Source organism: Mobula birostris, chromosome 1, assembly GCF_030028105.1.
Source record: "Mobula birostris isolate sMobBir1 chromosome 1, sMobBir1.hap1, whole genome shotgun sequence".
NCBI classification, from domain to species: domain Eukaryota; kingdom Metazoa; phylum Chordata; class Chondrichthyes; order Myliobatiformes; family Myliobatidae; genus Mobula; species Mobula birostris.
Genome location: NC_092370.1, coordinates 176,742,545 through 176,768,537, shown reverse-complemented (window position 1 = coordinate 176,768,537; position 25,993 = coordinate 176,742,545). Strand labels below are relative to the sequence as shown.

The 25,993-nt window shown below is 40.1% G+C and overlaps 1 protein-coding gene across 1 annotated transcript; it reads left to right on the top strand.

Moving 5' to 3' along the window:
* Positions 1–9,828: 9,828 nt before the first annotated feature.
* On the top strand, positions 9,829–25,135 carry thbs1b (thrombospondin 1b). The gene is made up of 22 exons (XM_072266689.1): positions 9,829–10,051; positions 10,170–10,257; positions 10,416–10,966; positions 11,319–11,394; positions 11,776–11,969; positions 12,053–12,181; positions 13,161–13,254; positions 14,097–14,273; positions 15,086–15,262; positions 15,393–15,566; positions 16,251–16,378; positions 16,470–16,622; positions 16,801–17,019; positions 17,527–17,634; positions 18,122–18,281; positions 18,764–18,882; positions 20,368–20,602; positions 20,731–20,958; positions 21,738–22,009; positions 22,453–22,550; positions 22,721–22,860; positions 23,139–25,135. Exons 2-22 carry the CDS (start codon positions 10,191–10,193, stop codon positions 23,144–23,146), a joined length of 3,507 nt encoding a protein of 1,168 aa, XP_072122790.1. The 5' UTR covers positions 9,829–10,051; positions 10,170–10,190; the 3' UTR covers positions 23,147–25,135.
* The last annotated feature ends 858 nt before the right edge of the window (positions 25,136–25,993 follow it).

The window sequence follows — 25,993 nt, the reverse complement described above, 5'->3', positions numbered from 1 at the left end:
CTTTTCTTGGATCGTAGCCTGCAGTTGTTTACTGAGACCTCGGAGTTCTTCTTCATTAGTTTCCATGTTTTCATTTTATAATCTGAATGTAGATAATTCACTTTGCAACAAATTCCTTTTCCTTTTGTATCCTTGTAATAATATCCCTCATTTTCCAATCTCTTTCCAATTCACCGTTGTTTTTGTCGGGTACTTCTATTTGTTGTTGGAGTTCTGCACATTTACCCTGGGCTACAACCATAAAATCTGAGGATTTTCCTTAAGTTCTGAAACATTTCTTAAATTCCTGACCATTTGCGATAAATATACTGCCATTAAGATTCCATCTCTCCTGTCTGTGAACTGTTGTATCCTCCATTCAGCATTTCTTTGACTTCTTCCCACCTAATTCCTTTAATACCAAGATACTTTTCAGCAGACTTGACGTTAATTTAAATTTCTTAGTTCTTTTGCTTGTTTGCGCTGAACAATTAATTGCATCCACCATAAAAAACATGAAATCCTTTCTACACATTAATAGTGTATCCTTATTTTTCATATTACAACTCTCACAATTCACCAGTTTATTAGTCCCTGTATTTGTTTGCTTGACAGACTTTTTTCCATCAAATTCTTTCACTGCCTCTGCATAACTGATTCCTTGAGTTACTTTTACATATTGTATCTCAGCCGCCTTCTTGCTATAAATGCACCCTCGATAAGCTGCGCTGTGTTCCTTGCCACAATTGCAGCATTTCAACCTAGCTCCCGCTTCACATTTCCCATATTCATGTTCTCCAGTGCATCTCCCACATCTTTGTTTCCCTCTGCAGACCGCCGCAATGTGCCCTAATTTCTGACATTTATAGCATCTTAAAGGTAGTGGTATATATATTCTAACCACATAACACATATACCCTAAGTAAACAGTAGACGGCAATCTCTCTTCATCAAAGTTAATCATTACCGATAAACTATCACACGTTTTCCCATTTCTTGTAACTTTCAAACGTTTGGCCTCAATAATTTTTGCTCCTTTTATGTTCTGTTTAATCTCATCCATAGTAACATTTGTTGGTATTCCAAAATAACTCTAGTCCGCTTTCTATTGTTGGGTATTGTGCATTGCACTTCTTTGCCATCTATTTTACATAATCTTATCACCTGGCCTTGCTGAGCACTATCCCGACAAATCACTAATAGCGATTCATTTCGTAAAATCTTTGCTCCTTTAACCTCACCTATAATTTTGTTGAGCATCTTCTTCAAATGAATCAGGTTCCAGTCACCAAAAGATGCCTGTCTTCACTTAGTTTTATAATTGCTTTAATCTCATCTTCTTTCCATTGTTTTGCTGTCCTGTTTTGATCATCTGCTGATTCCTCAGAGTCTGATATCCCATACCTCTGCTTTCTTTTCTTCCTCTTTCCATTCCGTTCCTCTTTCCCACCAACCTCCATCTCTAGTTCACTTCCACTCTCGCCAAAAACTTCCCTCAACAGCTTGGCTCTTTCCTTGATGTTCTCTCTCTCCACCATTTTCCAGTCACAATTCGACTCTCTCTTCGAACAACTCAATTTACTTTCCACCACAACACCCAGCAGCAGCCCTATCCCATCAGCCAGCAGTTGGACCTTTCAGATACAGATGTATTTTTACTACAATCAATTGAAACATCTTGATTGCACTCAGTGATCTCCATTTAACTAATTATGTGACTTCTAAAACCAATTGGCTGCACCAGTGATGATTTGGTTGTCAAGAAAGGGGGGTGAATACTTATGTAATCAATTATTTTGAGTTTTATGTTTGTAATTAATTTAGATCACTTTGTAGAGATGTGTTTTCATTTTAGCACGAAAGACTCTTTTTCTGTTGATCAGTGTCAAAAAAGCCAAATTAAATCCATTGTGATTCAATGTTGTAAAACAATATACATGAAAACTTCCAAGGGGGGTGAATACTTGTTATAGGCACTGTATATGTACTTGCTCCCACTTGTTTCAAGAGGGCTATAATTATACCAGTGCCCAAGAAGAGTAATGAGAGTTGCCTTAACAACATTCGTCCAATAGCGCTCACATCTATGGTGATGATATGCTTTGAGAGGTTGGTCATGGCTAGGATCAACTCCTCTCTCAGCAAGGAACTGGACCCACTGCAACTTACTATCACCACAATAGATCTACAGCAGACACAATCTCAATGGCACTTCACACAGCCTAGGATCACCTGGACAATACAAATACCTATATCAGGATGCTGTTCATTTACTATACCTCAGCATTTAACACTATCATTCATCCAGTCCTGATCAATAAGCTACAGAACCTGGGCCTCTATATTTCTCTCTGCAATTGGATCCTTGACCTCCCAACCGGAAGACCACAATCTATGCAGATTGGTAATAACATATCCACTGTGCTGACAATCAATAATGGCACACCTCAGGGATGTGTGCTTAGCCCACTGCTCTACTCCCTCTATAGCCAAGACTGTATGTCTAGGCATAGCTCAAATGCCATCTATAAATTTGCTGATGATACAACTATTGTTGGCAGAATCTCTGATGGCGACGAGACAGCGTACAGGAGCGAGATAGACCAGCTAGTTGAGTGGTGTCATAGCAACAACCTTGCACTCAGGGTTAATCGAGGGAACACAAACAAATCATTGTAGAGGGATCAGAAGTGGAAAAAGTGAGCAATTTCAAGTTCTTGCGTGTCAAAACCTCTGAGGATCTAACCTACTTCCTACATACTGATGCAGCTATAAAGAAGGCAAGACAGCGGTTACATTTCATTAAGAGTTTGTGGAGATTTGGTTTATCACCAAAAACACTCAAAAACTTCTCCAGATGTACCGTGGAGAGCACTCTGAGAGGCTGCATCACTGTCTGGTATGGTGGGGTGGGGGGGATCTACTGCACAGGATCAAAAGAAGCTAAAAAAAGTTGTAAAATTAGTCAGTTCCATCATGGGTACTTGCCTCCATAGTATCCAAGATATCTTCAAGGAACAGTGCCTCAGAGAGGCATCCATTATTAAGGACCCTCGTCATCCAAAACATGCCCTCTTCTCATTGTTACCATCAGAAAGGAAGTACAGAAGCCTGAAGGCACGCACCCAGCAATATTCAGGAACAGCTTCTTCCCCTCTGCCATCCGATTTCTAAATGGACATTGAACCCATTGACACAACCTCATGTTTTATATATAAATTAATAGTGCAAAAATTAGAGTTAGTGTACATGGATTCATTATCCATTTGGAAATCTGATGTTTTGGCGGCAGGGAAGAAGCTTTTCCTCAAATGTTGAGTGTATCTTCAGGTCCTCTTGAAATGAATGCTAACATTGCATTTGCCTTCCTCACCATCAATTCAACCTGAAAATTAACCTTTAGGAAATCCTGCACAAGGACTCCCAAGTCCCTTTGCACCTCCCATTTCTGAATTTTCTCTCCACTTGGAAAATAGTCTATGCTTTTATTACTTCTACCAAAGTACCTGACCATACACTTCCTGAGACTATATTCCATCTGCCACTACTTTGCCCATTCTCCCAATCTGTCTACGTCCTTGTGGAGCATCTCTGATTCCTTAACACTACCTACCCATCTACCTATCTTCGTTTTGTCCGCAAACTTGGCCACAAAGCCATTAATTTCATTATCTATCATTACCGCTTCCTTTCACATATAACATAAAAAGAAGTGGACCCAATACAGACTCCTATGGAACACCATTAGTCACCAGCAACCAACCAGAAAAGGCTCCCTTTATTCCCACACTTTGCCTCCTGCTAATCAGTCAATGCTCTATCCATGCAGAATCTTTCCTATAATACCATGGGCTCTGAACTTGTTAAGCATCATCATGTGTGGCACCTTGTCAAAAGCCTTCTGAAAATCCAAGTATGCAACATCCACTGATTCTCCTTCGTCTATCCTGCTTGTTATTTCTTCAAAGAAATCCAACAGATTTCCGTCAGATCCATCCCTAACTTCAAACCGAATTGTGTATTCACTTTTAAGATGGTATTCCAAAGGACATTTTTGGACTTCTTGTATAGTTCTGAATCACCAGTCCTGGTTGACACAGATCCAGCCCTCCGCAGACTATGAATTTCCTGGTTCATCTACACCTTTTGGTTTTGGTATGTTACTATGTTGTCAAAGGTACACACTCATCCACAAAGCTCTTGATGAAGTCACTGACAGCTGTGGCATATTCATTCAAATTCAAAGATGAATCTCTGAATATTGTCCAGTCCACCAACTTAACGCAGTCTTGTAAGCGCTTTTCCATCTCCTTTGACAATACATTCTTGGTCTTCACCACCGGTGCTGTGGTCTAGTCTATGCCTGTGTGCTGGGAGTAGAAGTACAGCCAAATGATCAGGCCTTCCAAAATGCAGGCATGGGAAGGAATGGAAAGTGTTCTAAATGGTGGGATAACAGTGGTCTTGTGTGTTGGCTTCTCTGTTTCCACGGGTGATATGATGTTGACCTGGTTAAAATTCCCCATGATAGAAGGCATCAGGGTGCACTGTTTTGTGACTGCTGATCACAGTGTTCAGCTACTCCAGTGCCTGCCTGATGTTGGCCAGGTGTGGAATGTACACCACTACCAAAATGTTGACTGAAAACCCTCTTGGCAACTAAAATGGATGCTAGATATTCCAATTTGGCTCAGCAGTACTGAGACAGAACAGTCACATGAGTTGATCATGAAGTATACTCTCTTCCTCCTCTACCTTTAAAAGTCTGTACTGTCCTGTCATAGTGGTGGATGGTGAAGCCTTCAGGCTGATCCCTGCATCCCAAAATGGTGAGGGTAAACCATGTTTCTGTGAAGCAAAGTACATAGCAGTCCCTGATATTCCTCTGGTACTGCGATCTTACTCTGAGGTCTTCATTTTATGTACATTCACCGGCAGGATAGTAGAGACAGGGGGTCCAAGGGCTCTGAATTTCAATTGTACCTGATAACCAGCATGCTTTCCTTTCTTCCTTTGGTGGACCCCAGTCTGCCATCTGGGGTTCACCAATTTTGAGGATTGATAGATTTTTTTAAACACCTTAAAGTGATGTTGCTTACTGAAGTGCCCTTGGCTGTGACTGAGGATTTCAGCTGCACTAGTCCTAAACACAATTACTTAATAATTCCCTTCAGAGCTATACGCACATACCACTGCGGCATGCACCCATGGCACTCAAGTACTTCTTCGTACATAGGTGCACAAATCAAGCAAAGCAGCACACTAAAGGCACATGACATTAGTGTTTATAAGTGTGTATATTAAGCATGTCACTCCAGAATCCTGCATATGCCCCTTTTTTTAGTTCCAGAGGCAATAAGTCACACAGGATATTATTAGCTTCCAATATCCACATGAATCCTGTAGAAAAGAATAACAAACTGCATTGTATTAGTTTATGATTGTTAAATGTACCAGTGAAAAACTTGTCTTGCATTCTGTTTATGCTGACCAAATCATTACACAGTGCATTGAGTAAAACAATTACAATACAGAATGAAGTGTAGAAGATATCATACAAAGTACAGCGCAGGTTAACGATGAAGTTCAAGATCACAACAAGGTAGATTGTGAAGTCAAGGGTCCATTTTGTTATAGAAGAGGTCCACTCAAGAACTGATAACAGGGTGACCAAACTGTCCCTGTTCCCTGAGCCTGGTGGTGCATGCTTTCAAGCTTTGTATTTTAGATGGGAGAGGGGAGAAGAGAGAAAGTCCAGGGTAGATAGGGGCTTTGACTATTCTGGCTGCATAATTGGAACAACAAGAGTACAGGCAGAGTCCATAGAGTGGAGTTTGTTCCTGTGATGTGCTGAACTCACTGCAGTTTCTTGTGGTCACATGCAGAGCAGTTGCCATAGCAAGCCCTTATGCATCCAGACAGGATGCTTTCATAAAAATTGATAAGTTATTTGACACTGATGTTTTGATAAAAATTGTTAAGCTATTGTACCCTTTGGGTGTATCCCAGCTGCGGCTGTCCTCAGCTTCACCAGACTCCCAACCACACATATGAAGTTATTTTTAATTTAATTTAATTTTATTTGGAGTTAGAGCATAGTAAGAGGCCTATCTGGCCTATCAAGCCTGCACCACCCACCCAAGTGACCAGTTGACTGACCGACACATATGTCTTTGGAATATGGGAAAAAATCAGAGCACCCAGAGGCCATAAGGAGTACAAACTCCTTATGGTCAGCAGTGGGAATTGAACCCAGGCCATTGGCACTGTAAAGCATTATGCTAACCATTACGCTACAGTGCGGTGAAGGCACTGGACAATGATTTTTCCCTTTCATGTTATCAGAATAAATAGTGACCTGCAAAAATTAAAAAAAAACTTGGTTTGGGTCATGCATCAAAATTTTGGGACTGGACCAGTCACCTCTCTGGTCTGGGTGGTTCAGCAGCATTACACAAGGTGCATTAAAGGTTTTTATATCTGCCCATTCCAGAATGTGGTTTCTACTAACAGGGAGAGCACTACTATTATCATTTCCCTATGAAGATAAAGTTAGATAAGAAGATGGCAGTCTATTTGTGGCAGTTTGATACAACTAAGTGGGTGACTCAAAAGGCAGCTGAACCCAACAAATCGGTGTAAAGCAGGAGCTACAAAAATGTAAAAGTTGGTTAGCATGGCAGATTTTATTCCCTCAGATATAAATGTGAACCTGTTGACACCTTATCAGCAAAACTAGAAAGACCTGCATTTTGATGGGAATACTCATCCTTTGAGCTGATTGAATGTTTTTGAATGGAGTCACTTAAACCAGAGGAAACAATGTGCTGGCAGATGCCATTTTTACAGATTCCATTTCAATTTCTACATTAAAAAATCAAATTCACATATTTTAAAATTCTCCATTCACTTAGGAAAAATGTACATACACAGGAAGATATAAATCACAAAATAGCAAAAGTCCAACTCCCAACTATTTGTCCTGTTTCAAGTGACTCCATTCAAAATTTCTACATATTGACTTCACTTCATTGTCACTGGGAACTGGCAACGCTAATGCTTTCCTTGCCAGCATCAACTGCCTCCTAGAGGACACCTGATCAAACAACGATGGCTTTGTTTGCCAGTAAAAGCAATCTGAGCACAGACACTGAAAATGCTTGAAATACTCAGCAGGTCAGGCCACAGAGGTGGGAGAAGAAACACTTCATATTAGAGACCATTTGTCAGAACCATCTGCCAAAGGATGTCCGACCTGAAATAGTGACTCTTTTGCTCTTACCACAGATGCATCTTGACCTGATAAAAATTTCTTGTATTTTCTGATGTTTTAGATTTCCAGCAATTGCTGTCTATTGATAATTAATCCATATCAATTAAACTTCCATAAACCCAAGCAGATGGGAAGGAAAATTCCACTGATGGAAGGCTATGAAAACTGTTGGTCAAATTCCTTCCAATCATGCTGCATTTACCATAAGCCATTTTCAAATATTATTCACATGCCAATTTATTACTATACTTAAGGAAGAAATTATGCTCTTTGTTATCTAATTCATTCAGTTTTCTACAAATAATATTCTCTTGGTCCTTCAAGTCTCAATGAGAACATAATTGAACAATAAAAATGCTCTTATACTGTAATCTCTTCAACTCATATCATTTTCTCTTCCCCATGGTTAGAACTGTAGATAGTATTCAAAATACAATTTAATCAGCTTTATGATATTTCAAAAAACAAATTGCTGGAGAAACTCAGCAGGCCAGGCAACATCTGTGGAGTGAAATGGACAGGTCAAGACCCTTCTTCTGGACTGGACCCAGCATCTGCAGTCTCTTGTGTCTCCATTTTACAAAGTTTTGGGTTTCATTTCATTATCTGCTTCTCATTATGAATACGGCCACTTTTTATTTATTTGAAGAGTTATTTCAAGTTTCTTGCCAAATAGAACTATCATATACACTTCAACCACCGCTGTACCCATAAGATCGGTTTCATTTTCCCAATGTTATGTACCCATTTACATAACATATCCTTACTCCATCTACTTCAGCAGATGTGTGATCTCTATCTTTTGAGCTCAAAAGTTTGTGTATTTGTTCCATTTCCACCGCCTGTCATCCTATAAAGTTCTCTGCTATCTTTTGTTGCCGTCTCCATTGCAGCCGATGGGCGAATCTCAGAAGTCCTTGGTGAAGTCGCATCTAGTGGTTAAGGCTTATCAGAGGCTTATGGTGAGAAGAAGCTATGTTTTGTATCCCAGGACAGGGTCAATTCTAAGAGATACACGCTCAGAGAATGTTGCATTCCCCACTCCACGCACACACAACCTGTCTCTTTTACTTCATGGCTGCCGACACCCATTCATAAGTAGACACTCGATAAGAGAGGTATACCACCCTGCTCAGGGCGAATACGGCACGGGAATCCACGTGAGCGAGAGGTTTTTGAGGCAAATAGTTACTCGAGGACAGTGATGCACTGAGAGTTATTTTCCTTCTCTCTCCTTACCCTATTCACTGTTTTTTCATCGACCGCACTTGGTTAGAAAGTGAAATATCAGCGCCTTAGTTTAAAATTTTACTGAATAGAACAAGGAATTCACACAAATTGCGGAATAAATATATTTGCGTTTGGGAAAAAAAATCTCCTCTAAGCCGATCGATGAGGGCATAACGGTGCTTAGATACAATTAAAACCCATCTGCTAAAGGAAGAAATCGCATTGATGAAATATTTGGCCGCGCGTAAGACTTGGGAATGAGTGTTGGGCTCGGGGCATTGATACAGGGTGGTGGTGGCGGGGTGTCAGACATTCATGCCGTGCCATAATATTCTGAGGAAGCAGATCAGTTCTGTCTCTACTTCAACAGCCAAGAAAAAAATGCACCGACGTCAAAAAGTATTTCCTGGATCAGATTTTTCCCCAGTGACGTATGGCACAACTGAAAAACCAAATAAGTAGAATAGCAAAGAAATCGAATTTATATGATTGAGTCCATTTACGTACATAGAATTTATCGAAAATATAGTTTCTGCGCCTATAAAGTAACATCACGAGCATTTCAAATTGTTCTGTGATTCAGAAATGCATTCATTACTCTCCACTCCTTGTGTCGCATAACTAAATAAATAAAAAGTCCAGGTCTCTGTTTGCTCGATCAATGTGTTAGGTGAATGCATTCAAAGACAATTTTCTGGTTCGGGACTCATGAAGTGGAGGTTGAACTCGCGGTGCGAGGTACCCGTTCCGTCTCACTCGGAGGTGAGTCACCGAAACTCCAGTCGGACATTGCGCACCGCTCGAAATAAGGTGACACACTTCCCCCTAGTGGCTGATTCAAAATCAATCCCCAATCTCCACAAGATCCGATGGACTGACAAATTCTAACTTTTGAAGTACTAAAACACATTAATAATTGACTGGAAACGCACAAATTAGTTGGCATATTTTACGTTCTTTTCCTTGAACATTTCACCTAATTTACATGATCGAAGACGTAAACTACTTTAACGCAAGGTCTTATGATTTTGTTAAACTAAGTCAATATGTGTATGTGTTGTGCGCGTGGCTGCTAAAAATGACTGGGTTAGGGCGAAAATACGATCAATTGAGCGAGGCTCAACCTGGCTCGAATCTTTCTGTCATATTATATGAGTATATTGGCTCCAGTCCACTGGAATCCGCCTAATTGCTTTCCTCGCCGCGGTCTGCCTGCTTTGGAACTGTATCCCTCTTGTTGTGAGGTAACTGAATAAACACAAGCTCGCTTCCTCCCAGGCTGCCGGTGATTGGCAGATGCTGAATGCAAGGAATGCAAAAGGGTATTTAAAGGAGCCGCAGTCGGGCTCCACGGTAGTAGCGATCGCCGGTATCCTCAGCTTCAGGAACTGCTTCTGCACAAGTGGCTAAGCGGAAAGGCAAGCATCGCTCCAAGTCTTTGGTTACTCAGGCTACCCGCTTCTGCACTAGAACTTGTTCCATTTAGGATCTGTCACTGGCACTTCTTGCTTTACGCGGAACTATTACAGTTGATACCGTTCAGTTCATCCGGAGATTACAAGAGTACTGGTCAGTAAAAGTTAGGCTCTAATAACACGGCTAACGAATTGCATTTTATTTGTTAAAACTGATTTCACTGTGGGAAATTATAAGCAGCTAAAACAATTTCACCCCTCTTTTATGCTAGGTAGCGAGCCCCTGTTCTAAAATGAAGCTTCTACAAGGACTCTTCCTACTGTTAATGATCGTTGCCTGTTCGGCAAAGAGGATCCAAGGTGAGTTGGGTTCGGTATCCCACGCTAGTTGAGACGGACGGGCGGCTAGATCTTTTTCCCGAGTTCTCCCGCCTAGTGAACGATTCTCCCGCCCATTGAACTTATACCTCACTGCACTACTCTTTCTTCCAACCCCCACCCCTCTCCCCACCGCACAGATACAGGAGCAGATGATGTGTTCGACATGTTCGATGTCACCGGGCTCACACGCAAAAACGTTGGGGTGCACATGGTCAAGGGTCCCGAATCTAACAGCCCAGCCTATAGGATCCTCAATCCCGATACCATCAGCCCGGCTTCAGATCACAGTTTCAGGGATCTGATCGACCACATTCAGCAGGAGAGGGGATTCATCTTCCTCGCCACCCTGCGGCAGATGAAGAAGACCCGGGGCACCCTGGTGGCTATCGACACTCTGGATGGCACCCGTCTCTTCGAGATCCTGTCCAATGGAAAAGCCAACACCCTCGATTTAACCATCACCATCGAGGGCAAGCAGAGCATGGTGTCCATCACCGATGCCCACCTGGCCAATGCCCGCTGGAAGAACCTGACCTTGTTCGTGCAAGAGGACGTGGCCACGCTGTATGTGGGATGTGATAAGGTCAACCAAGTGGAACTGGAAGAAGCCATCCACAAGGTGTTGAAATACGGCGACTACAAACTGAGACTGGCCATAGGAGGCAAAGGTCTCCGCAATAACTTCCAGGTATGAGCGAGGTGGAGCGGCAGGCGCGCGTACAGGTAGGCGGAGAGAGTGGTGGACGGGCAGCGACTAAAACAAGACGGATAGCGGGGATGGACAAAGGAAAGTTAAGAGGGAGACAGAGCCGAACCGCGCCCATATTTCACGGAAAGGTTGCACACGGTAGAGGGCTGGATAAATCTGTCCTTGAAGTCCGCTTAGGTGATTTGAAAAGGTTTGCAGAATTAAGAACGGAGAATTAACTTAATATAGCGGTGGTGGGAATTTTCAATGCTGGATTTGCATGATTCAGAGGAGACATCGGAGTGGGTTTTGAAGTAGCTTCAACGGTGTTTGTTCCTTCTTTCTGACACAGGGAGTCCTACAGAATGTCCGTTTTGTGTTTGGGACCAACATAGAAACGATACTGCTGAACAAGGGCTGCTACAGTTGTAAGTATTTGTCACAAATCCCGACTGTGCATGCTGCTGTCCAGTCGCGCCCAAAGCGCCTGCCGCACTTTGAATTCTACTAACGCGGTCAGTGAGCCGCCTTGTACATTGGCTCAACCAGTCACTGACGTTTAATCAGTAGCCAGCAGTTATAAAGGGGCAGATCGCATTCAATGGCTAAGCAATCGATAAGTCTTGTGTTTTGCTACTGAAGCCGAGCCTGGGCTTGTTAACAGTTGATGCGCGAAGCGCAGATTCGTCATGTACCGGGGCGGGGGGTGAGCGTTTGATGTTTGAGTCCTACACCTAAACAGTCTGAGACCCTTGCAAAAGAAACCGTGCGTTGTATTGGATGGTGACCGCGGGAATCTTCTCTTCCAGCCACACATGGCATCGTGTCTTTACCGATTGGGGGCTCTGAAAGCCCAGCCATCCGGACCAACTTCTATGGTCACAAAACAAAGGACCTTCAGACGATATGCGGCATATCCTGCGAGGAACTATCCAGCATGTTCACCGAGCTTCAAGCTCTCAGGACCATGGTTACCCAGTTGGTTGACAAGGTTCAGAAATTGGTAAGAAAAATAAGTGTTTTAGGGGGAAAAAATAACTCTTTTAAACTTGCCAGTATTGTAATGAACTCTGTTTGTTTCTCCAGACTGCAGATAACGAACTGATTGCAAGAGCCATTGGGATCAGACAAATTGGAGGGTGCGTTCATAATGGCATGACCTACAAAGACAAGGATCAGTGGAAAGTGGACTACTGCACTGACTGCACTTGCCAGGTATGAGCATTGAACCCAACCCAAACTGCAACTTACTTTTGTTTTCCAAATTAAATGATCCCAAAATCTGTAAGAGTTACAATACTGAATCAGCCACTTAAAAAGTTGTATGAAGAAAAAAATGAAGTTTGTATTTTGCATTCCAATGGAAATCTACTGTTTGGCAGTCATTGGTATTCTAGAGCAGGTGCTCCAACCATTGCCAATGTTACTAAAGTGCTTTAAATCCCTATTTTAGGTTATTTAAATAACTTGTATGTATGAAAAGTTCTATCGGTGTTTATGCCCTGTAGTATTTGAGTGTGTAGGGAAATGTCTGGCAATATCCTCAGGAGAGAAGGTCAATGACAAATACAATGTTGTATCAGCTTGGAACTGCACAAAAAACCTCCTTACACCCCCTCCACAAAAAAACAAGTTTTCATTTCTATGAGATCATTTATCTTTATGGTTCCAAATAATAGTGTAAATCATCAAAAGTATGTTAGCTGGACACAATTAAATAAGCAAGCAGGCAATTTCCAAACATTCCATTAATAAATGGAGTCCTTGTTGGTTCCAAATTATTCAAAAGGCATCCATGCAGTCCCTGAAGTCATCGTGCATTCCCCTTATGGCACGTGATATTATACTGCCTCCAGCACTTTCTAGATAAAAGCCAAAGCAACTTATAAATACAAATTTGGGAAATAAAAACACATTTCAACCAGAACAACACATGCAACATTTGGAAGAGCACAGCAGCAAATCTATGTAAATGTCAACTGTTTATTTACTTCCATAAATGCTGCCTGACCTGCTAAGTCCCTCCAGTATTTTGTTTGTGATACTCTGGATTTCCATCATCTGCAGAATCTCTTGTGTTCACATCTTAACCAGCTGCTTTTGCGTTGGCTTTGTCAGTCCTCTGTTGTCAGATAGCTGTTAACAACATTTGCTACCTCCCAAAGTCATTTGCTCAATTTGTTTTTCTTTTCAGTCATCTGTCACGTTTTGCCAAAGGATTTCCTGCCCTACTGTATCCTGTGCAGATGCTGTGGTTCCAGATGGGGAATGCTGTGCCCGATGCCCATGTATGTCCTGGTAACAGTAATCTAAGTATCTGAAACCAAATGCTAGGTATGGAGTATTGCGGCTAGACTTAGTGGGTATCAATATTAGGTAGAATCCAATTTGTACAACTTTCTGGGAAACTGCTCTGTGATAAAGGTGCCTTTTTCCCCAACTTCCCCCATTTTTGTAAACTGTCAGATTAGGTGGCAATATTCCAATTTGCATTTAAATTTTTACCTTTTATTTGTGAAATGTATTGGATAAAATCCGAAGCTACTTAAGAAATACCACCCATGGTATTTGTGGAGTGACATCCCCATCAGAAAAGCTTTGAGACACATCACCATAATTAAACTTGACTTCCTTTGGAAATTGCAGTTACAGTCTGCAGTTTAGCCATACTCTGATTTGAAGAACTAATTTTCTCGCCAGAATGAAAAGAGATTATTTAGTATTTAATGTGAAAATTTGGCATATTCATTAACCAAGGATATTGAGGATTGAGATTAGGGAGGGAGGGGGAGGGATCATCGACTCAGGCCAAAGAGGCCAGCGTCAGGCATTTTCATGCCTTACAAGGCGTGGAACGAAAGACTGTGTGGCGCGCCACTCCTCACACAGACATAGAGCAATGTGTGGTTAAGTGCCTCGATGATTAGATGTACTGTAAATAGGAAGATAACATCCTCACACAACATATTTCTATGGGTATTAGCAGTTACCTGAAGTTGTTGAAACAAGCATAAACAAGCATAGACTTTACAATGTGGCGAATTTACAGTTTAAGCATTGGGTTAGGATATTCTAGATCACAACTTTTCATTTTTGAGACTTCATTGGAGATGTACTTAAATTCCTACAGCAATTCTGAATGAATCCGAGGCTGGCTGGTCTCCATGGTCTGAATGGACTCATTGTTCTGTCACCTGTGGAATTGGAACTCAGCAGCGAGGTCGGTCCTGTGATCGGATTAACAGCGACTGTCATGGGACCTCTGTTCAGACTCGCAGTTGCCATTTGGAAGAATGTGACAAAAGATGTAAGTTTACTTTCCTGTCTCCCACCTTTCCCCTTCCCCCACTGTTTTGCTTGCATGTGCAAAGGCAATATGATGTTAGGGTGGAATTTTAAATATAAACACAACTGTGCACCTGCAAGAGCAGGCACACAATTCTGTTTCTTCCCTCTCACACAAGATTCAAGATTGTTTAATGCCATTTCCAGTACAGAAGTGTAAAGGAGAATGAAATAATTGTTACTGCGGATCTGATGCAGCGCACAAAGAAACACAATAAGATAAAGAATGCAATAACTATAAAAAAAACACAATAAATATAAAAACATACAATAGCTCATATACAATAGATTGACTGTATGTCCACAAAGTGATGCTAGGCACATAAGGTGATTGTGACAGGTGGGTGGAGGTGTTGATCAGCCTTACTGTTTTTGAGTCTGGTGGTCCTGGCATGGATGTTATGTGGCCTCTTCCCTGATGGGAGTGGGACAAGCAGTTCATGAACAGAGTGGGTGGGATCCTTCATCATGTTAGTGGACCTTTTCTGGCATCTTTCTGTACTTGTGGTGGGTAGGCTGGTTCCGATGATGTGTTGGGTAGTTTTGACCACCCATTATAGAGCCTTCCAGTCCAGTTTCCATAACATGCAGTGATGCAGCTTGTTAGGATACTCTCAACTGCGGAAGGGCAGTGTAGAAAAGCATGTACTTGGCTAACCAAGCTGAGCAAATTTGACAAATGTTTATTGAATTTGGCTTGCTATCTATTGAACTGTAACAGCAAGACCTGTGTGTCCAACAATAGATGTTAATATTTTCTCTTTCCTATACTAGTCAAGCAAGATGGTGGTTGGAGTTATTGGTCTCCTTGGTCATCTTGTTCTGTGAGCTGTGGTACTGGAGTGATCACTCGAATCCGCCTATGTAACTCACCAATGCCACAAATGGGTGGCAAAGAATGTGTGGGAGAGAAGAGGGAAACCGAAAAATGTGAACAGGCTCCGTGCCCAAGTGAGTATTTGCTTAGGCTGCATGGTGTTGTGCCAACAGAGATGTTAATCAAACCACTTGCCTATCAAAATCTACAACCAAAATCTTCAAATGATTGACATTAAAACTAAACATTTGCTTCGTTTTTCAGTTGACGGAAACTGGGGTATCTGGTCACCATGGAACTCTTGTACTGTCACCTGTGGAGGAGGAATACAGAAACGCACGCGTCTTTGTGACAGTCCGGCACCCAAGCATGGAGGCAAGAGGTGCGTGGGTCAACCTCGGGAGACCCAGATTTGCAACAAACTGGAGTGTCCAATTGGTAAGCTTGCAAGTTTTCTTTTTTACCTACAGTTTAATAACATTAATAAGGTGGCAATCTTTTTTTTTTATCCCAACTATGTGTCCTTACAGTAACTTTAAAAATGAAACTGTGAATAGTTTTGGGCCCCTCATCTTAGAAAAGATGTGCTGGCATTGGAGAGGGTCCAGAAGATGATTCTAGGAATGAAAGGGTTATCATACAATGAACATTTGATGGCTCTGGGTCTGTACTCACTGGAATTCAGAAGGATGAGGGGGAGATCTCTGAAAACTTTTGAATGTTGAAAGGCCTAGACAGTAGATGTAAAATGGATGTTTCCCATGGTGGGAGAGTCTAGGACAAGAGGGCACAGCCTCAGGATAGAGGGGCGCCCTTCCAAAACAGAGATGCAGAGAAATTTCTTTAGCCAAAGGGTGGTGACGTTGTGGAATTTGTTACCACGTGCAGCTGTGGAGGCCAAGTTGTTGGGTGTATTTAAGGCAAAGATTGATAGGATCTTGATTGGACATGGCATCAATGGTTATGGGGAGAAGGCCAGGAACTGGAGTTGAGGAGGAGAAAAAAAGGATCAGCCATGACTGGCAGAGCAGACTTGATGGACCAGATGGCCTAATCCTGCTCCTGTGTTTTATGGTCTTTACACAACAAATAGTCACATGTACAAATCCACCTATATTACAGATGGATGTTTATCAAATCCATGCTTTGCTGAGAGCAAGTGTACCAGCTTCCCAGACGGCTCCTGGGAGTGTGGTCCATGCCCGTCTGGCTACAAAGGTGATGGCATTCACTGTGAGGACATTAATGAGGTAAATACTGGCCAGTATTTAGTCAGTACAGTACTTTTACGCACATCTTAGATTCTTGTCTTTGATACCATTATTTTTAAATCTCATACAGTGCGTGGAAGTGCCTGACACCTGCTTTCACACCAATGGAGAGCACAGGTGCGAAAACACAGAACCCGGTTACAACTGCCTGCCCTGTCCAGCTCGGTACACTGGAAATCAACCATTTGGCAGAGGCATCGAGGAGGCTACAAAGAACAAGCAGGTGAGGGTTAAAAGAAAACTTAATGACAATTAAATGGTGACATTTCTTCATATTTCAAAGAAGTAGCATATACATGAGTATAAATAGTCTGTAAAACAGGGCATCACCAGAATTATTGAAAAATAAAAGTGTGGTATACCACATGCACAAATGGTTAAATCATGCTTTTTATACACAGATCTGTGAGCCACGCAATCCCTGCAAAGATAAGACAAACAACTGCAATAAACATGCCAAGTGTATTTACCTTGGTATCTTCAGTGACCAGATGTTCCGCTGTGAATGTAAGCCTGGTTTTGCTGGCAACGGCATCATCTGTGGAGAAGATACTGACCTGGACGGTTGGCCAAATAAAGATCTCACCTGCGTTGCCAATGCAACTTACCACTGCAAAAAAGTAAGCTGTAATTACTTCTATATTAAGAGCTTCTTGACGTTCTTCGTCAACATCTTAGGCTTATTACCTCATAGTTTAAAATTTGATATGGTGCTTCAGTTCTACTATGTAATGCAAGAGTCTATAGCACGGACTTCATTACAGGTGTTCTAACCCTTGTATCAGGAAGTATATTGAAGTAACACAAGATATAAGGAATGAAATATATGAAGTTGTCCTGCCAGTTTATGAACTAAAAAGTCTGTGTTGTAACAGGGGAAGGATAGGGTGTGCTTTATGTAAGATATTTCTGTCAGCCTGTCCATTTAGTATTAGTTATAATAGCCTGTTTTGCTTGGATGTGCAAACTCATAACATTTTTGTTAGACAGCTGCCTTTTAAATTATATCAAAGAGGAAATGGCTAAAAACGTTAATTCCTGCAGTGGTATCTTTCTGTAAAATTACACTTAACAGATCTTTAAGTGTTATTGTTCACATCTAAACTGCAATCCTTTTTGATTTTTAGGATAACTGCCCATTGCTGCCTAACTCTGGACAAGAAGACCATGATAGGGACGGAATTGGAGATGCTTGTGATAACGATGATGATAATGATGGCATTCCAGATGAGAGGGTAGGTTCTGAATGAAAGATATTCTACACCTTGCTATTCTGTTAAGCCAGACAATACTAACAGAAAGCACATTCTCCCCTATGACACTAACTCATCACAGAATGAAGGCAAGATTCACTCGGAGCTCTGTATTCTGAACACATAGCATACAGCTGGCAAAACAGTCTAGTCCTTGTTTCAGGCACCTGAGAAATCTATTTGTGGAGTGCAATGTCATTAAAAGGAAGGTTACTTCTGACATTAGGGTTTGTGTTTTCACATCCACATTGGCAGAATCTGTGAGACAGTCACAGCTTCACAAGCAAACAAAATTTTCCAGCAATCTGACACCTAGGTGTCCAAGAATGTTCCTCTAGATTTTATTTGAATAATGGACTGTTTGCAAGAACACTTTACTGAAATAAACTGAAGTTGACTTTATTAAAGTGAGCACTGACCTTTTATTTAAAACTTGTATTTCAACTTAATCACTCAAACTTAATTTCAGGACAATTGCCCTTTCCTGTTTAACCCTGCGCAATATGATTACGACCGGGATGATGTGGGTGATCGTTGTGACAACTGCCCTTATAACAGTAACCCTGACCAGACAGACACTGATGGAAATGGGGAAGGAGATGCCTGTGCCATTGACATTGATGGAGATGGTAAGAATGCTCTGCTGGCAAAGTTGAAGACCACAAATAAGTTAGTCATAGAAAGTCACGTAGCCCAGTCTATGAGAGCTGTCTGTTTGACAGAACAATTCGGTCTTATGCTTTTCCTGGATTACTTCTGCAACTTTGTTTTCCGATTCCCTTATTCTAAAGTTAACCAATGAACCTGCTTCTCTCTCTCGTTCGCTCTCTTTCTTGTACTCTGACATCAGTGTTAGCTGTTCATCGTTATCCATGAAATCTTAAACCACTGATAAATTTTGAAATGCATAAGTCTGTCTTTAAATCTTCTTTTTCACTTAGAGAATCAGTACTAGTTTCAGTAAGTCACCTTATCATAACCCTTTATGGTATATGGAGAACAATCCCATTTTTTGGTTTAGTTTATAATAGTGGACTCGTAGTGAAAGGAAGTCTGCCCTGAAGCGCCACCTCTTAACCATATTACAACAATGTTTTGATTTGCTTTCCAGGTATTTTAAATGAGAAGGACAACTGTCCTTATGTGTACAATGTTGATCAGAGGGACACAGATTTAGATGGCATTGGTGATCAGTGTGACAACTGTCCACTAGAACACAATCCAGATCAAGTAAGTACTTTTCAATTAATGGCTACCAACAAACTAATTACTGTAATATTAGACTATTTTGAGAAAAAATACTGTTGCTTGTTTTTAGTTATTCATGAAAATCACAAAAATATCTTAAAGAATATATGATTTTGTGTAATTTATTGGAAGAATTCTGTCATTTCCACCCAAAGTGGATCAGAATGTGCTTGAAGCATATTTTTAGCTCAATATTCATGACCATGAATTCCAATGCTGAGAATATAAGAAGTTGCAATAAAATGTAAACCTGTATCTTGACCGTATCTACCATGGAATCCATCATAAATTTCAATGTTATCTAGTTCAGCTTATTCATTTCTGTCAGATATATCTTCCACCAGATCAGTGATAAGGTTTTTATTATTTAGTTCTTAACCTGCTAGGAAGCTAGATGTTGATGTTATTATATGACATATATATTAAGAAGAGATTTGATAGAGCAGGGGTTCCCAACTTTTTATGCCATGGACCAATACCATTAAGCAAGAGTTCCATGGACCCAGGTCGAGAATCCCTGTGATAAAGGTGATGAGGGATATAGATAGGGTAAATGAAAGCACATTTTTTCCATTAAGGTTGAGTGAGATTAAAACTAAGGGTCATGTGTTAAGGGTGAATAGTGAAATGTTTCAGGGGACCATGAGGGGGAACTTCTTCACTCAGAGAGTAGTAAGAGTGTAGAACAATCTCCGAACAAAATTTATGGATTCAGGCTTGATTTCAACATTTACGAGCAATTTGGATAGGTACATGGATGGAAGGATATAGTCCAGGTGCAGGTCAATGGGACTAGTCTGCATAATAGTTCAGTATGGACTAGATGGGCTGAAGGTGCTGTTTCTGTGCTGTAGTATTCTATGACTATATGCATTTTAAGAGAACTTTGTTCACTTGAGAGGTTATTCTGTTAAAAGATAATAATGATTGAATGGAGTATAACCTCAAGTCAAAAGTTACTGTGGAAGTATTGTAAATGGGACCAAAGTGAGCATCAAATGTATTTTGTTTAAATCATGGTGCTGTAATGGACTTGTATAATAATAATCCAGTCCACACCATGTTGCTGAAGGGTGCAACACTGCACAGCACACTACACTAATTATTTCATACTGACTTAATACAGTGACTCCAAACAGTCAATAGTCAGTGTAATGGATTTTATGCATTTGACTGTATAAATATTGGATTAAGATAAGTGTAGCATAGTATCATCCCTCAGTTCATAAAACTAGAAGTCACAGAGAAAGGCCCTTTGACCCGCCAATTATACACTGGCCTTTAAGCCCCTTTAAATATTTATTATTCCCATATTCCGTACACAAATGTCACATTCTAAATAATACATCTGTTTGATTTAGGCTTGTAAAAGGACTGCTTAATCAGTAAAACAAGGACATTTTTGGTGCTTCCTGTATTTAGTTCTGCAGAAGGCTTATCTAATATGGATGTGCTTGCCAATTCCAGACTGATTCAGACTCTGACCTTGTGGGAGACAAGTGTGACAACAACATGGATATCGATGAGGATGGTCATCAGAATAATCTAGACAACTGCCCCTACGTTGCTAATTCCAACCAGGCAGACCATGACAAGGATGGCAGGGGTGATGCCTGCGATCATGATGATGATAATGATGGTATTCCTGATGACAGGGATAACTGTCGATTGAAATTCAACCCCAACCAAACTGACTCTGATGGTAAGACTGAAAATTTCATGTCAGTACAACTATTAGCTATAAACTGGGATGGAGAGGAATAAATATTAACTAATGGGAAAAACATTTTAATGGGTACCTTTGCTTAAAATATCACTTCTTTTATTCAGGTGATGGTCGAGGCGATGCTTGTAAGGATGATTTTGATGGAGACAGTATCCCAGATATCTATGATGTTTGTCCTGAAAACTTCGAAATCACTGAGACCGATTTCCGCAAATTCCAAATGGTACCACTGGATCCAAAGGGAACATCCCAAAATGACCCCAATTGGGTTGTGCGACACAAGGGCAAAGAGTTGGTGCAGACAGTTAACTGTGATCCTGGCATTGCTGTGGGTGAGTGTTGAGCTTGCAAAGAAAAATGACACCAAATTGGCAATGTGTAGTTGTGACAACTTGTGGCCACAGTAGGCTGGGAAACTGATTCCTTATCCAAAATAGTTCTGTTTGATGTTCAAGCCAAAATTTGCTCTGGGTTTCATTCAAACTTTTGGCACCAACAATTTCATTGCCACAATATAGGGTTGGAAAACTGAGTCTAGGGAGTGAAGGGACAAGTTTCCGAGGAATTACCAGCAGCAGACTTGAGATCTTTCTTTACTGGGGCTTTCTGGTTAGGCCACTGACACTTGGGATTGTGGAGTACAGCTTGCAGAGCATAATCTCCACTCAGTTAGGGCCTACACCTGGCGGAGCAAACCTCTTTGCATTCTTATGCCAGACTTGCTTCCCTACAGCTGACAGGCTGCTCAGGTATTTTGAGCCATGTTTGAGTAAAGTGTTATAGGTTTCCCCTTATGAGTACACGTTCATATTCTGGTTTCTCCAAAATAAATGCGAAGGGATACCTGGGTCTGGCTCACAATGCAAAGTTTTGTTAATAGCAAGTCTCTGGAAAACAAGACCAGTATAACTAGATTTGGAATCCTTCCTGAATAATCCTAGCTACGAATAAACTCTTCTCAGGCTAGAATTTATTCGTCATAAGAATGCCGAGAAAGCACTAGATCCTTTTTTTTTAAATCCTAGCTACCTTTCATATTTGTGGAATATAATAACCAAATTGGGCAAGTTTAGTATAATATTTTACTCAAAGCACTTTTTTTTTAAATTAGGATATGATGAATTCAATGCAGTTGACTTCAGTGGAACATTCTTCATCAATACCGAACGTGATGATGATTATGCTGGATTTGTTTTTGGATACCAGTCCAGTAGCCGCTTCTATGTGGTAATGTGGAAACAGATCACACAAACTTACTGGCATGATACACCAACCAAAGCTCAGGGATATGCTGGACTCTCCATCAAAGTGGTGAACTCTACAACTGGTCCAGGAGAGCACTTGCGTAATGCACTTTGGCACACTGGGAATACAGCAGGACAAGTAAGGGAACTTTAAATACTTCTACAAGATTATTATGACTCAAATATTTTGCAAATGAAGGTTTTAAGTTGCTCATCAGGGGTATAATTTATATTAAGGCTAGTGTGAAAATCAGAAGTCCTTGATGGGTTTTTGAAACTGAAATTGTCATTGTTATCTGTTTAGAATTAGAGGAGTTGCTACAAAATAACTAAAAATAAAGAATGTCTCCTTTTTAGAGGAAGCCCTTCAAGCCTGTTTTCACCATTCAGTTAAATTCTCACATGATGTTCATGATTTAAATACTTTTGAATTTAATGCTGTTTATTTTCTGGGTACCACCTACTTTTTGTTTAAAATACATAAGTACCTGCATATGCAGAACATGGAATTCTTCTTGTATGAGCTGAATTCAGATGTTCTTAGGAAGCAATTAAATAATAAAATTTGCTTTATTTTATTAGGTTAAAACTCTGTGGCATGATCCCCATAACATTGGCTGGAAGGACAAGGCAGCTTACAGATGGCAATTAACCCACAGACCAAAGACTGGATTTATCCGGTAATTTCTTCACACTTTATCCTACTATATTATTGACTATAGATGATGTTGCTTTAAGTATCTGGGAATGGCATTAGCTTTTGAATCACAAGACAAATTGAGGATGGAATTGATTTGGACAGTAATTTTCTTGTATCAGACGAATGAAGATTTTGTTATTTATATTACAGTGTTGTAATGTATGAAGGGAAGAAAATTATGGCAGACTCTGGAGCAATCTACGACAAGACCTATGCTGGAGGACGGTTGGGTCTCTTTGTCTTCTCTCAAGAAATGGTTTACTTCTCTGATCTTAAATATGAATGTAGAGGTAAGGGTTATATCCATATGTGAAAAAATTGAAAATGTAACACCACTGCTAAATTTCTTAACTAAACCTTAAAGTGATATAAATACTGTACTAATGCATGCTTGTTCCTTGGTAATGCAACTTGGGAAAAATTAACTGACAAACTGTTGGTAAATGAATGTTATGTTGGAAAATCATTCCAAAACAGGGGAGCAGTGAAAGCCAGAGAAAATGGTAAATCTGTGTTAAAAATCAGAATCTTTCTGATTCGGATTTTGACTGTTTCTTTTTCTCCACAGATTCTTAATTAACAGTCGTGGATGTGGAAATGTTTAAGAAACCGGTGTTGCACCTATCTATTTTCTTGGAGCCATTGTTTTCTCCTTCTTTGTTTTACTTATGGAAAGCACATGACCTGCATTGGCTGATAGAACTCACTGGATGATATCAACTTAAAATACAGCAATGTCTGCAAGGAAATTATTCCCTAGATCATGACTCAGTATAATGTTTCCACTTCTGACAAATGCAAATTACAGGTACATTTAAACAAAACCTCTTGCATCTGGAAAAGGCAAATCATTAATCATTCCAATTCTACTACATCTCATGGCAGGAGGCCCCGTGAAAGGAGACTGCACACTGTTAATGAGACTATCTCTGCTGTGGACTTTTTCTCAAATAAAAAGAGATGAGGACCATTCTATGGTGAAAAGATAGCTGAGGATTAAATGAGCAGAAAAAGAACTCACAAATGGGGTGGGAGAACTGTGATAGATTTCTTATGTGCAAATATATCTGGAAGACACCTTGGAGGAACTGTTTCTTGTTTTGTATTGGAACTTGTTTATTATACAAAATTAATATGTGTGAATACTAGCAGAGTTAGTCAGTTGATTACACACATGAAAATCTAATTCCGTAGATTCTGAGCCCACTGTAAATCACATCAAAACCAACCATCTCTCCAGGTATGTGCTGACCAGATTAAGTTAAAGGTTGCAAAATCTATCTTCAGGTCTTGTTGCCAGGAAGAGTTTATGAAGATCAAACATAACTTCGGCTCCTATAGGATAAGATTGCTGTCACTTGCTTTTATTCAAAGTGAAGCTAGTCTGATGATGGCAAGTTAAGTTAGAAGAGCAGTCCACAAGTATTCTCTTCTGCACTGATACTAGCCACCATGGAAGGAGTGTTTGCTTCAAATACTATGGTTTTAAAAAAGGCGCAAGGGGACAGTTGAGAGATTGCTCTTCTCTTAACCTAACATTTGTTAAAATAACAAATTGTTGTGCCTGTAGATATTTTTTTAAAAAGTCATAAATTATTTATTTTCTTATCCTGGGTGAAATAAGATTGAAGGACACTTTAAAAAAATGCGGCAGACTATCCATGAGAATTTATCATAGTCTTTGTATGCATTCTAAGATTGTAAATACAGTGATTATTTATTAATATTGTTCTATATTGATGCTAGCTAGTTTAGGTTTTTTATTATTTGTTCAAACATTTTGTTCTACTGCCCAACCTAAAGGGTAGCCCATAGGTGAACTGAAAGTGAGGGACTCTGCTGGAGTCTGTAATCTTGTTTTTGCAGGCTGTTGGGCCGTGAGATGCAGTTGTCTCTATTTTGCTCCTAACAAAGTAGCCCTTTTAGAGCCTAGAACTTTTTTCAACCATGTGATACACATGGATCTATATGGTTTCCAAAAAGAGAAAAAGGTGAAACTTTTCTATGTACAAATATTACCTCACTGTTGTCTGATCAATAAGAACCTTTGGATCAAGCAGCAGAAAACCTTGCTCATGTGTCTAAAGTCTCTCAAAGCTACTGTAGTATTAAAGGCTGTGTACATAGTCAAAAATTTATTTTTACAGAAGAAAAATGTATTGCCCCAGTAACAAAAAATGTTAACAGCAACTAGTGTTCTCAAACTGGCTCATGTTTTCTCCCAAAATTAATAGTATGTCATTGCTCTTTATCAAAAGAAAACAAAAAGTTGTATAAATTATTGAGTTTTTCTGGTGAAACTTGTAACATTAAGCAAGTAAACAAATCTCATTATTTTGTAGATATGCTATTTAAGTAATTTATCAGGAAATGCTACCTAGAGTTAGTGTTTCTGTCTGTATGAAATCTTTTGCACATTGAATTCATGTTGCTTTTTACATATTGTTTTATCAATAGGAGTTGCTTTTTTGTACATCTTTCTAGCCATTTTACAATTAAAGCTGTTAAATTCAAACATTGCTGTTTATAACAAACATGAAATTACTATAAAACATTTAGAACCAATCTCTCTCGTTGTGTAATTACTTGTAATCCATTCAAGACTGAAGATATTTTATCAGTTGGTTTGTGTTAAGTATCTCTGCAGATCAACAATATGGTTTCCATTCCAGTTCAGCATCTCAATGCTACTCATAAGGTAAAGTGCATTTTGCATCTGGCATTGAAGTTGCTTATGTAAAATGGTCTGAAAATGCACTTTTAATCCTTTTATTATCTTCCAGAATAAATACACTGAATATAAACATTTTGAAGATGTTTTCACAGTTACCCCACCCCACCGCATCTGTCTTAACAGTGCACATTCAGCACAATAAGCCTTTGCTCAGTGGAAAAAGGGACGGCCATATTGCACATGGACCTCTCAGTAATTTTGTTTCAGTAACCAAGGTCTGGGTGGGAATGGAAGAAGGAAGGTCTTTTGTCTGGGGTTGGACTGCAATGCACAACCCACCTTAATAATTATTTAGCACATTAGGGACTTACAGGTGTCCACCCGAGTAATGTGCATACAGAACCTGTCCCTCCAAAACAGCAAATTTTAACTTTGGTTCACATCCCTGAACTACACAGATCTTTTTCTTTTACAAAATGACAATCCATTTCCTGATGATGGTAGAAATCTTGTTTGATTTTTCCCAGATTTTGTATCATTAATTTCTATTCAGCTTCAATCCCTAACATACAATAATGCCATTTGAAAAGTATTTTCTTTGATTTAAAAGGAGGCCGATGTCAGGACAGCAATAGAGTTGGTAATGGATATTTTGGCACCCATTCAGCTGTGGTTGATGTGATCATGCTTTTTGCTAGTTAATTACCTCCATATTTTGCTCAATTTTCTCAACTACCAATATAATTCTG